At 45.4% G+C, this 13841-nt stretch overlaps 1 protein-coding gene across 4 annotated transcripts in view; it reads left to right on the top strand.

Annotated features, from left to right (window-relative positions):
- Positions 1–13841, top strand: part of SMYD1 (SET and MYND domain containing 1) — a 52121-nt gene that overhangs the window by 32676 nt on the left and 5604 nt on the right. For 2 of the 4 annotated variants that reach the window (XM_034771853.1, XM_034771854.1), the window contains exons 7-10: positions 6228–6320; positions 7248–7411; positions 10329–10497; positions 12268–12464. In XM_034771853.1, coding sequence (XP_034627744.1) covers positions 6228–6320; positions 7248–7411; positions 10329–10497; positions 12268–12426 — 585 coding nt within the window. In that variant the 3' untranslated portion in view covers positions 12427–12464. Of the gene's footprint in view, positions 1–6227; positions 6321–7247; positions 7412–10328; positions 10498–12267; positions 13503–13841 lie in introns of those variants that run through there. The other 2 variants (XM_034771852.1, XM_034771855.1) reach the window with 1 other exon arrangement.

Raw genomic sequence — 13841 nt, forward strand, 5'->3', positions numbered from 1 at the left:
GATGGCAGGGTCCGGCTGCACAGCAGCGGGCTCCTGCCACTGGCTCTGTCCGCGGAGCTTTGGGCTCCAGGCTTTGGCTGCACTGCGGCAGGCTCCATCCAAAGGGCTGAGTAAATCTGCTGGGAAAAATGATATTTGAATGTTTGTTAATATCACTTTCGCTGCCTCCCATCTAGCTAACAAGGCTGCTGCTGTGAAAAGTGATATTAACCAACCTACGGATATCACTTTTCACAGAAGCAGACTTACTAGCTAGCAAGGCTAAAAAAATGCAACCAAAAAAGCAAAAGAAACAACAATAAAAAAAAGACAAGAACATGCAAAGCACCTTATTTGTGTTTCTATTCTGTTTAGGTCCAGTAAAGAATAGAGACGACTGTACATTATTTTTATTATTGAGTCTGCAAAAAACCCCTCCATAAATAAGTTATTATGATTTGGACATATCTATGTGCATATTTATTTGTTTTTCGTAAAGTTAATTAAGTATTTTAGGAAAAATTGCCTGAGTGGCCACCAGCAAGATTTGGTGGCCGCACTCTGAGGCCACCAAAAACATTGTTGTGAGAACCCCTGGCTTAGGGTGACCAGATGTCCTGATTTTATAGGGACAGTCCCGATTTTTGGGTCTTTTTCTTATATAGGCTCCTATTACCCCCCACCCCCTGTCCTGATTTTTCACACTTGCTGTCTGGTCACCCTACTGGCTAGGTCTTTGTGGGTGGCTGCATTGGGTCAATTCTCTGTGGGAAGTTCACATGACAGGCTGTTTATCTTTTGGGCAGAAGCATAGTGACTTGTATTTGTTTATTATTCAGCTTCACCTGAGTTCTTGGAAGAATAGTTTGTGGGGTGTCTTGTGGGTATTAGGCTGTTTTCCTTGACAGGCTGTTTTATTTTGTGACGGTGCTGATAGCTCCTGATTACATGTAAGTGGGAATTTTTTCCACTTGATTGCTGTTCTCTTTCTTTATTCACACAACGATCAGCCCCTCTCTAAATCAAAGCACAGCTGAACTACCTGAAGGACCTAGTCCTGCAACTTTGCACTCATGCAAGTAGCATCACTGAAATCAGTAAAAGCTTGATCCTGCAATGTGAGTCCTGTACTTGATTTTGTTAGGACTACTCCCGCAAGTAAAGGTTTACAGGATCAGGCCCTAATTGAAGGCGAGGGGACTACTTGTATAACCAGGAACCACTCACATTCAGCCCGTAACTCCTACTAACTGCTGGGAGACCACTGCAAATTAAACTGTTGTTTCGTTTTTAATCTTTACTATAATAATTCATCGTGTTCTAGTAAATTACCGGTCTCTATTCTCTATCTGTGGCCACTTGTACCACACTTACCACTGTGGGGTCTGAACACCTCCAGAAATATATTCAGAAATCTGAGATCTTTCTACAGCACCTGCTGTTAAACCTTTAGGCTACAGCTACACAACGAGTGAGGGAATGCGATTCCCTGGCTCATGTACATATACTCGTGTTAGTTCTCATCCAGCTAGGGTGTGTATAAATAGCATTGTAGTCATGGTAGCACCGGTACAGGAGTGGAGTCACATACCCACTGCTTTTCAGGTGGGCTTGTACTCAGCAGGGCTAAGCCATGCCTTTGCGGCTGGTCATAGTGTTGACAGAGCCTTAGTGAGCAGCAAGGGCTTGTGTGTCTCTGTGTGTGTGTATCAGTGGGGATCTGCTATACATACAGTCAGCGTGTGTCACTTTCAGGGTGAATATTTTCCATATCTTTTAGTGCCCTCATGGAAAAATCTCCCTGTACCTATGCAAGACCTGGGATTTTAGGTATGAAAAATACTCTCCATGCATAGGTAATAAATCTTGGTATTGACCTAAACAGGAAACAATGTCTGCTTGCTGCCCAGCTTTTCTACATTCTCCGAATTCAGGCTCAGTCCCCAGTTAGTAGCAGCCCTCACAGCTGCATGGAAAATGCCCTCGGAATAAATGACCGTTTACGTACTCGACAGCCGTTCCATTCTCTGATCCGTCACCGCTTCAAATTAGTGGCAAAGCTTCCATCGATTTCAGTGGGACCGGGATTAGGCTCTTAGTGAAGGCAGGAAACAGCTTTCATTTGACAATTCATGTAGGCAAATGGGATAGCCCCTCCGCCCCCCTCCCCTCAAGCATGTGCTGCTACTGTTTAAGTGACATTTCAAGTGCCCATTATAGGAGTCCCTTACTCAGACAAAACAACTTGCATTGACATCAAAATTCCTTTTGAACAAAGTCTGCAGGACAGGCTAGGACCCCAAGGATACGTCTACACAGCAGCCAGGAGGTGTGAGTCCCAACTGGGCTAGAAAGGACGTACACTAGCTCTGCTTGAATTAGCATGCTAAAAATAGCAGTGTGGATGTTGAGGCACGGGTAGTGGCATGAGCTGGTTGGTTGAGTCCAAGCCTGCCTGGCCCCCCGACCACACTCTGGTGGCTAGAGTGTGCCACAATGTCCATATTGTTATTTTTAGCTTGAGTTTGAGCAGCGCTAGCGTGTGCCTGTCTATCTGGGCTGGGAGGCATGCTCTCACCTGCAGTGTAGACATATCCCAAAAGCTTAAACCCCGGTTAAAATCTTAAAATCTGGTTATCTTCAGTAGTTTCAGTCTTTTAAGCTATAACTCTATATACAGGCTCTGAGTAAACGACCATTCTTGTTCCTCGTATTGTAAACTTTCAGGGCACTTTCTAGCCTGGCTGTTATTAGGATCACAGATGGCCGTCTCCACAAGTTTAGCAAAATTTAACACAAAGATTCTCCAAGCCTCCCACAGTCCAGATGTTAAAAGCAAACAACGGGACAAACCTAGAGCGTTGAATCCAAACCCCTTCTTCTTTCAGGAGGGAACAAAATCTATTCCTCAGGTCCAAATCCAGGATTACTGCTTTGGTTCTTGGTCATATAACAGTGTTGTCAATTTTATCATGAATTTCACAATAAAGGGTGTTTTTCTTGAAGCCCCACATCAGGGCATCATGTGATTATAAAACAACTTCAGCTTTCCTTAGAAACAAAAAAAGTAGATTTCTAGCCCTTGTGATTGCGGGGAAAACTGTAGTGTTTAATTTCAGAAAGGGGAACTACACAAAAGTGAGGAAGTTAGTGAAACAGAAATTAAAAGGCACAGTGCAAAAAGTGAAATCCCTGCAAGCTGCATGGAAACTTTTTAAAGACACCATAATAGAGGCTCAACTTAACTGTATGCCCCAAATTAAAAAACATAGTAAGAGAACCAAAAAAGTGCCACCGTGGCTAAACAACAAAGTAAAAGAAGCAGTGAGAGGCAAAAAGGCATCCTTTAAAAAGTGGAAGTTAAATCTTAATGAGGAAAATAGAAAGGAGCATAAATGCTGGCAAATGAAGTGTAAAAATATAATTAGGAGGGCCAAAAAAAGAATTTGAGGAACAGCTAGCCAAAGACTCAAAAAGTAATAGGAATTTTTTTAAAGTACATCAGAAGCAGGAAGCCTGCTAAACAACCAGTGGGGTCACTGGACGATTGAGATGCTAAAGGAGTACTCAGGGATGATAAGGCCATTGAGGAGAAACTAAATGAATTATTTGCATCGGTCTTCATGGCTTAGGATGTGAGGGAAATTTCCAAACCTGAGTCATTCTTTTTAGGTGACAAATCTGAGGAACTGTCCCAGATTGAGGTGTCATTAGAGGAGGTTTTGGAACAAATTGATAATCTAAACAGTAATAAGTTACCAGGACCAGATGGTATTCACCCAAGACTTCTGAAGGAACTCAAATGTGAAATTGCAGAGCTACTAACTGTTTGTAACCTATCATTTAAATCAGCTTCTGTACCAGGTGACTGGAGGATAGCTAATGTGACACCAATTTTTAAAAATTGATCCCGGCAATTACAGGTCGGTAAGCCTGACTTCAGTACCGGGCAAACTGGTTGAAACTATAGTCAACAACAAAATTGTCAGACACATAGATGAACATAATTTGTTGGGGAAGAATCAACATGGTTTTTGTAAAGGGAAATCATGCCTCACCAATCTACTAGAATTCTTCGAGGGGGTCAACAAGCATGTGGACAAGGGAGATCCAGTGAATATAGTGTACTTAGATTTTCAGAAAGCTTTTGACAAGATCCCTCACCAAAGGCTCTTAAGCAGAGTAAGCTCTCATGGGATAAGAGGGAAGGTCCTCTCATGGATTGGTAATTGGTTAATAGATAGGAAACAAAAGGTAGGAATAAATGGTCAGTTTTCAGAATTGAGAGAGGTAAATAGTAGGGGGTCTGTACTGTGACCAGTCCTATTCAACATATTCATAAATGATCTGGGGAAAGGGGTAAACAGTGAGGTGGCAAAATTTGCAGATGATACAAAACTATTCAAGATAGTGAAGTCCCAGGCAGACTGCGAAGAGCTACAAAAGGATCTCTCAAAACTAGGTGACTGGGCAACAAAATGGCAGATGAAATTAAATGTTGATAAATGCACATTGGAAAACATAATCCCAACTATACATGTAAAATGATGTGGTCTAAATTAGCTGCTACCACTCAAAAAAGAGATCTTGGAGTCATTGTGGATAGTTTTCTGAAAACATCCACTCAATATGCAGTGACAGTAAAAAAAGCTAACAATATTGGGAATCATTAATAAAGGGATAAATAATAAGACAGAAAATATCATATTGCCTCCATATAAATCAATGGTACACCTATATCTTGAATAATGTGTGCAGATGTGGTCGCCCCATCTCAAAAAAGATATGTTGGAATTGGAAAAGGATAAAAAAAGGGCAACAAAAATGATTAGGGGTATGGAACGGCTTCCATGTGAGAAGAGATTAATAAGACTGGGACTTTTCAGCTTGGAAAAGAGACGACTAAGGGGGGGGTATGATAGAGGTCTATAAAATCATGACTGGTGTGGCAGCAGGTTTAAAAAAACAAAAGGAAGTATTTCTTCACACAACACGGAATCAACCTGTGGATCTCCTTGCCAGAGGATGTTGTGAAGGCCGAGACTATACAGGGTTCAAAAAAGAGCTAGATAAGCAGGGCCGGCTCTACCATTTTTGCCGCCCCAAACAAAACAAACAAAAGAAAGCCACTCGGACTGCCACCCCAACTGCCGAAGCAAAAAAAAAACAAAAAGAAGCTGCCCGGACTGTGCTGCCCCAAGAATGGACGGAATGCCGCCCCTTAGCATGTGTCGCCCCAGGCACGTGCTTCCTCCACTGGTGCCTGGAGCTGGCCATGTAGATAAGTTCATGGAGGATAGGTCCATCAATAGCTATTAGCCAGGATGGGCAGGGATGGTGTCCCTAGCCTCTGTTTGCCAGAAGCTGGGAATGAGCACTTGATGATTACCTTTTTGCTCAGCCCGTCTGGGGCACGTGGCATTGGCCACTGTCAGAAGACAGGATACTGGGCTAGATGGACCTTTGGTCTGACCCAGTATTGCCGTTCTTATGTTCTTATTGCAAAGAAGTGGGAACCCCAGAAACTCAAAAACCAGAAGGCAAAGAAAAAGAACCCAACATTAATTAGTTTTGAAATTGCATGATTTTTTAAGACAATCTCAATATTTTGGGTGCCTGACTTGTGGTCTTGGAATGCTTGCAGCTGGCATTCCAGCATGGAGAGATGGAAGGAGTGTGCTTTCAAGGCCAGGTGGGAAGTCATGTTTTGGCCCAAATGCTGACCGTTTTTCCAGTATGTAAATAAAATATAGGCTTAAATTCCTCCCTGGTATAGCTGCATGGAAGTCTCAGTCAATGGCCCCAATCTTGCCATACATTGTGCACATACAGCACCTGGTGACTCCATGTAACCCCATTGAGGGCAGCCTCCCATGCTCAGTCTTTTTCATTCCCCTGTGAGGTTTGCAAGAGTCTCCCAATTGCCAAACACTAACTTTTGACATTTTGCATGAACAAACAAACAAAACCAAGCCCCCCAAACCACTCAGGTCCCTCCCCGCCCTCACGCCCCTGTCCCAGTGAGAGCACAACCAGGCCATATATATGCAGTAGCAGCACTGAGTGACACTGTAGGTTAGTACAGGTACAGGCTGATCTGCTCCCATTGAAATCAGTGGAAGTTTTACTATTGAGTTCAACGGTAGCAAGCTTCAGGACCTCAGTGTGGCAGCTGGTTCTGTTCCGGGGAGCCTGGATGTTACTTCAGAAGTGAATTCATTTCAATAGCTTTCCAATCCTGTCCCCAGCCCTCCCAAGACGTAGTGAAGGAAGTTCTCCAGTTCTCCAAGGACACCCTGGAGAAGATCAACAAGGCCCGCTCTGAGGGGGTCTACCATGAAGTAAGTCACGGTGTCTTTGTTCTCTTGTCGCTGCAGAACTTCAGGGAAAGGAAGTGGGCCTGGCTCTCTCCTGAGGCAGCTGATCTCACCGAGCCACTGGGTGAACTCTGACAGCATTTGTGTTGTCATAGTAATGAAACAGTCCTGCAGACAGGGGTACTAGTTGCATACTCAAGCTGACGGGTCAGTTTGCTGATGTCAGTGTTTATGGGGCAGACAATAAATGAATACACTGAAATTAATTCATCAGTATCCACTTCCTTCCTCCCTGGCTCATTCATTCTCCTTTGCCCATCTCCTCCACCACTCTGTCCACAGCCTGGTAGTGAGTGACCCTTCCACTGGGGCTGCCCATCTTGCTGGAACTCTCTCTCGTTCTCTCTCCAGGGCTATGAAACAGGGATGGGACCAAGTCACAAGGGTTCTGAGCTGGATCCAAACTCCCCCAGTGTCCAAGGGGATCAGATCCAGGCTTTCCCCTCAGATCCATCTCACAGAGGATGAGCCTGAACCTCCAGGGCTGACACTGGATCCACCCTTCACGTGAGAGGTTCAGAGCTGGTGTCAGTCTGGTCCCATCTCTCTGCTGATGCCCTTTAGTGATGGGAGGAAGTTTGTGTAATGGCTGCTATCTTTGCATGAGCTAAGAGCCAAGACTCCCTAGGTGAGGTTGTAATAGTCTCATGTCCTTTGCGGATGGGGACACAGGGGAAACCTGTGACTCGCTCATCAGTGGGTTACATTTGCACCCTTCACTCTTACTTTCCTCGCTTGTTTATGACTGACTCTCTCTGCAGAGCAGCTATTGAGCAAATAGGATAAAGGTGAAACATACAACATACAGCTCTGTGGTGGCGGATGTGCAAATCTAGGGCAGGCAATGCTGTGACGTTCTCTTGAACTCATTTGCCTTTCATGGGTCCCTAGGTTGTGAAGCTCTGTCGTGAGTGTCTGAAGAAACAAGAGCCCGTACTGGGAGACACTAACATCTACCTGCTGAGAATCCTGAGCATCGCTTCGGAAGTTCTCTCCTACCTCCAGATGTTCGAAGAAGCATCAGGCTATGCAAAGAGGATGGTTGATGGTTACATGTACGTGATCAAATCGCCCGTTTTCATGGTGGCTCTTTTTGGCCTGGTCCACACTAACCCCCCACTTCGAACTAAGGTACGCAAATTCAGCTACGTTAATAACGTAGCTGAATTCGAAGTACCTTAGTTCGAACTTACCGCGGGTCCAGACGCGGCAGGCAGGCTCCCCCGTCGATGCCGCGTACTTCTCTCGCCGAGCTGGAGTACCGGCGTCGACGGCAAGCACTTCCGGGATCGATCCGGGATCGATTTATCGCGTCTAGACAAGATGCGATAAATCGATCCCAGAAGATCGATTGCTTACCGCCGGACCCGGAGGTAAGTGTAGACCTACCCTTTGATTCTATAATTTAATTAAGACATTTCTACAAAGAATCTGGACCTGACTCTGCTCTCGCTTTACAATGGTGTAAAACAGGAGTAAGTCCACTAAGGTCAGTGGAGCGACACTGGTGTAAAACCTGTATGACTGAGCTCAGAATCAGGCCCTGCTTTTATCACCAAGGAGAGAAAGAGTTTTGCTCACTTTGTGAATGGAAAGTTCCAAAACAGGATCATTTTTCAATTTATCTGCATATAACTTCAGAGGGGGGCTGGACAGGTTTAATTAACCCATCTCTTTTGTCTGAGACGCTGCCCAGAGCTGCTTAGATGGTGTCAGAGAAATTAGACATGGAAAAGCCCTATCATTATGTAAAGAACACCCTGTGCACCTGGAATGTGATCTCTGACTGGTAAAGAGATGCTACTGTGATAAGAAAACTGCTGGTGGATTGCACAAGTGTCACCAAGTGCAAATTTTTGTCTTGCCCTTTTACTTTGCACCACTTCAGGTCACATCTAGCCCTTGCTCCTGCTAGTAATTGTTCCTTGCAGTTTATTCCTAAGTGTCAGAGTCAGTGTTTAAGGCCAGAAGGGTCTAGATCATCCAGTGTGACCTCCTGTATATCACAGGCCACCGACACCCACCCAGGACCTGCACACTAAACCCAACAACTGAAGTCAGACCAAAGTAAATGAAACCCATGGAAGACTAGAGTATTATGTGTGACAGGCAGAGAACAGGAGGGACTGAGGTGCACCCATGCCTGAGGCCCCCACAATGGCAGGGAAATGATTAAATGAGAGTTGGCGAGTCACCTGCATCCCCTTCTGCAGAGGAAGGCGCAAAATCCCCAAGGTCCCTGCCAATCCGACCTGGGGGAAAATTCCTTCCTGACCACACACATGGTGATCAGTTAGACTCTGTGCATGACAGCAAGAACCATTCAGCCACGCACCTGAGAAAGCAAATGCTTGATACTACCCCAGAGCCCTGGCCCACCTCACCCAGTGTCCTGTGGCATCCCTGATGCTTCAGAGGAAGAAGATTAAAAAAACCCACATGGGGGGGGGGAGGGAATCCCCTCCTGACCCCGTGCAGGGAGCTTGGCCCAGTCCCATTTTAAAGGACTCAAGTGATGGGGGTTAGGAGACAGGCCTTTAGGAAATAATATATATTCAACCTTGTTTTGGCTCTTGAGCTTTTCCATTGTGAAATAGTCTCTTGCTTTGTTGGGGCATCTGCACCTGGAAGCTGCCTTCCTTCCAACAGCTGGCCATCAAGAGGTGATTGGCCAGAAACAAATACCCAGTTGGTCTAGAAAGAGCCTCAAACCATCTAGAATTTCCTTCCATCTTAGCAGCCCAGCAGCATCTTATCCAGGTGCTTCCCCCATGTTGTGATAATTTTAATGTGATCTCCTTTTGGACAGCCCAATCATACATGATGGAAAGTGCTCTCTCCTTTGCACACTCTGTATCTACTTCTTTACTGACTAAACCAAGTTTCTACTGCAAAGCCAGTAAAGCTATGGAGAAGTGGGTTGGGTTTTAGTCTGTTCAGGCTAAGGCTCTCCAATTTTCGTTTTTCCTCCCTCATACTAAGTGTAGCTCAAATGACAAAGTGAGCACAGATTCTTAGAAATCACAGGTTTTAAAATCATAGACATTAGAAGTGGAAAAGGCCTAATTCATCCTCCCGTCAAAGAAGAATTGTGATTGTTTGCCATTTTGTCCAGTTTCATTTTAAATGCCTTTGACCGCTGTTGTTTTATGAGAGGCCGCGTGGTCCAGGGGAAGGATCAAAAACCAGGAAATGGAACCTACATTCAAGTCCTGGCTCTGCCGCTGATCTACTAGGTGACATGAGGAAAGTCATTTCACTTTGCTGTGACTCAGAGTCCCCATCTGTAAAATGGGGACAATGATACTTTCCTTCCTTTCAGGGCCGGCTCCAGGCACCAGCTTACCAAGCAAGTGCTTGGGGCAGCCACTTCGGAGAGGGGCGGCACGTCCAGTTGTTCGGCGGCAATTCGGCGGACGGTCTCTCACTTCTGCTCGGAGTGAAGGACCTCCCGCCGAATTGCCGCCGCAGATCGCGATCGCAGCTTTTTTTGTTTGTTTGTTTGGCTGCTTGGGGCGGCCAAAACCCTGGAGCCGGCCCTGCTTCCTTTGCAAAGTGCTTTGAGATCCACAAATGAAAAATGCTACATAAGAGCTAAGCGTTAGGTTTAAATGTAAATTCAAGCAATTGCTCACTGTGCTGGAACTGCAATGTTAGGGGCATAGCATCGGATCCTGATTGCAGTTATATCAATGGCGTGTGGTGTTACAAACCTTCGGAGCCTGTATCAGAGCTTAACAGACCTCGCTGTCAGCACGTTGTTCGTTCCCAGCCAGGTTCTGCCACACCGAGCAGTAGTTCCCACTTCCAGCAGTTCGACTGATTTCAGTGGGGGCTACTCACAGATTGAGGTACCGCTCAGTGTGAGTAAGCATGACAGAATCTGGCCTTCAGCAAACAGTGTTTTCAGGTAATATTTACATTTGGAAAGTTAGACTCTCACCACAATGAAATTTCTCAATGTTTTCCCAGGAAAATATACCATCCCAACAATGCGCAGTTAGGGATGGCCGTGATGCGGGCCGGGGTGACCCACTGGCATGCCAGTCTCATTGAATCAGGTCATGGCATGATCTGCAAAGCCTATGCTATTCTTCTGGTGACCCATGGACCTACCCACCCAATCACCAAAGACCTGGAGGTAGGTGGCCAGCGTCTCTTGGACAGGTCCTACTTTGACATATGTCTGTGTAATCTGGTTTGTTGTCGTTGTATATGAAGAGTTAAATTTAAATAAATGGTGAAGCAGATGCCTAAAAAGCTGGGAACTGATCATATAAAGCTTGCTTCATGCAGTGTGATGTTAATATGTTTTCCATTAGATTACACTAGAGCTGGTTGGAAAATGGAATTCCCATCCTCTGGGACATTCCAACGTTTTAACATTGGTTTTCATCCCAAATTGGGAGAAAAAGTCAAAATACAGTATTGAAAACTTTCATGGAATGAAAAGCAATAAAAAAATTGGAAATGTTAAAACAAGCTGTTGATTCGAAATGAAGTGTTTCATTTTGGAATGTCGATTTGAAACGAAAATGTTCATATCTAACAGATATTTTGACTAAAAGTTGACATTTTAAAGTAAAAATGTCAATTCAAAACAAAGTGGTTCATTTCCAAATGCGGCGTTGGGAAATTGAAAAATGTGACATTTTCCGATCAAGTAATTTCGCTCATCTCTATGTTAACCACAGAATTGGCTGTAGACTTTGCTGGGCCTTTGGAGAAGTGACATGTTCTCCTGCCAGCTCCGTCCTCACCTGAACTTGGATGGTGGCACTGTGACTGCTAGGTCAGGGGGGTGTGTGTTTGAGAGAGAGAGAGACATGCATAGGTGTTTCTGCAACCGCCTCAGTAGTATAGGCCTAAAGTCACTGCGAAATGTGCATTTTATTTCCTCAGCCCATAATAAGGGTCAGTGTGTTGCTGTGCTCTCCCAGGAGCTCCCTAGGAAAGGAATTGTGCTTTAGTGACCCACTTCATTCCATTGTAACTCCGACAGGCCCCAGTCGTCAGTGGGTGGATCGAACCTGGGACCTCTGGAGCTGAGTGCATGAGTCTCTACTGCATGAGCTAAAAGCCCTTAGCTAAGGCTGTAGAGCAGATTCATTTGATCTCTCTCTCTAAGTGGTCTTGGTACCACTCAATGGGACAGAACACCATGAGGTTTGTGGGTTACATATGCTCTCCCCTTGCTCCCAAGATAGTAATTTGTTGCTGGCTTACAGAAGCAGCAAATTACTGCCCCCCTTTCTCCCAGGCACACTGACTTAGCTCAGTTGGCTGATGTATTGGAGGATGGAGTCAAGGCTCTGCTCATTCCCTGTTGCTCCCTGCCCAGCTTCTCCAGGAGAACAGTGGGCTCACAGCACCCATTTACCCTTGTGTGCCTGGATCCAAGGCCAGCTGGCCTGCAGAGGGGTGTAAAGGGAATCCTTAGCACCCCTTCTCTGCCTGTATAGGCGCAGGGGCAGCCCTGTAATCTAGCACTGGCCATGAATTTGTGCTCATAAAGAACTCTGGGTTGACAACTTTGGGAATGGGAACCTGAATTTGTCTGCAGAAGAACCACAGCAGACAGTGGCAGTGCAATCTACGCCACGCTGCCTCACCACTAATTAGCTTGGTCTAGGAGGGACCACGACTGGGTTTGGGAGAGTAACTGAGTCCCTATGTTTAGGCAGCCTTTGGCCTCCCTGATGAGGGATGGGTTATGGAACCGGACTGAGGTCATCCTCCCTTGTCATATGGGCCACTGAATCGTGATTAGGTGGTACCGATGTTCAGCCATCTAACAGAACTGGGGAGCAGGAGGCCACTATCCTAGCTTAGAAGGTACTTTATTTCTTTACTTTGAGAGAGATTGTAGAGTTTTCACCACTTGGCCTGCCCTTTGATTTCATCCCTGCAGGTCATGCGTGTCCAGTCAGAGATGGAGCTGCGCATGTTCCAACAGAATGAGTTCATGTATTACAAAATGAGAGAAGCAGCCCTGAAGAACCAGAAGATCCAAGTTATGGCTGAGCCCACCAGTGAAGCGCCATCAAGCCTCTTCCACACGAAGCAGTAACCCCATAGCTTCCAGTTATCTGTATTCCTGCACATCTGGTAGAACATCAACGCTTTTCTTCCAAATCTGAAGAGGTTATTTGTAATGAGCACAATGCCATCTAACTAAGAACACATAGATCTCCTGAGAGTGGCTCTTGACAAGTATTCTTCCAGGAGCTCAGGGCACCAGCTAAGAAATACTTCACAGGAAATAGATCCTGTTTCCACAAATAATAAAAGGGTCATTATAGCATCGCTTCCACAATAATTCATTTTAGGGCTAGTTCTCTTCATATAAGGCCAAATCCTGAAGTCCCTCACTTAGACTTTCAATCAGTTCTTTCTCAAGCAAAACTTCCATTGGAGTCAGCAGGTGCTTGCCTAAGTGAGGATGGGGATAGAACCCAGTAAAAATGAAGATGGACTACAGGGTTCGGCGCAAAGGGAGTCTTGTCTGTGTGAGGATTGAGTGAAAACTGAGGAAAGCTATTAGGATTTGGCACTGAGGAAGTTTTAATAAAGACACTTTTCCTGCGATTTTTCTATAGTTCAAAAACAATTTTGTAGTGTAGGAACTAACCTGCCGAATGGAGCAGACTTTAGGCAGTACTATGACCAGTATGGAGATTAATTAGAGATCCTGCCTTAGGTAGAAGTATTTAGGTACCATTAAGGCTGTATAAACTAGTGTGGCTGACACTGGCCTGCCAAGTAAAATGTGCATAGACAATGGTTTAAATCTCAGCATGGATGAAGTCAAAACAGGTTAGGACGGTGATCAGAAATAGGGTTCTGGTGTAGGCCCAAACCAGTGTCCAAAGAAGATTGAAACAGAATGGTTAGCTTCCATCACAGCAACCAACGAGGCAAGGAGTGGCGGGGAAGCACTGCTTCCCTCAGCCACAGTGTGGGAGCTCCCGTCTACTGTTAGTGGAGGAGGGGGAGATGTCCTCCTCACTGCTCCTACTTACTTTAGTCCCCAGTCCTAACCTGGGCTGGAGCACTGTCGGCGTTCTAACGTGCTTTGGCCCCATTCGTGCTGGCCAACCAAACTGTGTTGTGCTTATTCTGTTTCAATACAACAACCATGCTTAAGCCTGGTGTGTAAGTTAATTTGTGAGGCAACTGCAGATGGGGCCTGCAGTGAGTACCACAGATGGAGCTAATGTAGTATATAGCCAGGGGGTGGCTTTAGGGCTCGTGTGCCATAGGAACTGAACCCTGATGGGCGGGGAGTGGGTAGAAAGGACGATTCCTTTAGGAAGAGCTTGACAGATGTCACTGCCAATATCTTTCCTGCATACTTGGTTTGGTTCAAGAAATGTCAAGTTCAGCTTGGACTTACCTGGTGGTAAGGAATACGATCTAGTGCAATGGGCAAGAGAGCCAGCATAATCTGTGTTCCAATCTCGCCTCTGTCATTGACTTTGGTAA

The sequence above is a fragment of the Trachemys scripta genome, chromosome 5, assembly GCF_013100865.1.
Source record: "Trachemys scripta elegans isolate TJP31775 chromosome 5, CAS_Tse_1.0, whole genome shotgun sequence".
Taxonomy (NCBI): Eukaryota; Metazoa; Chordata; order Testudines; family Emydidae; genus Trachemys; species Trachemys scripta.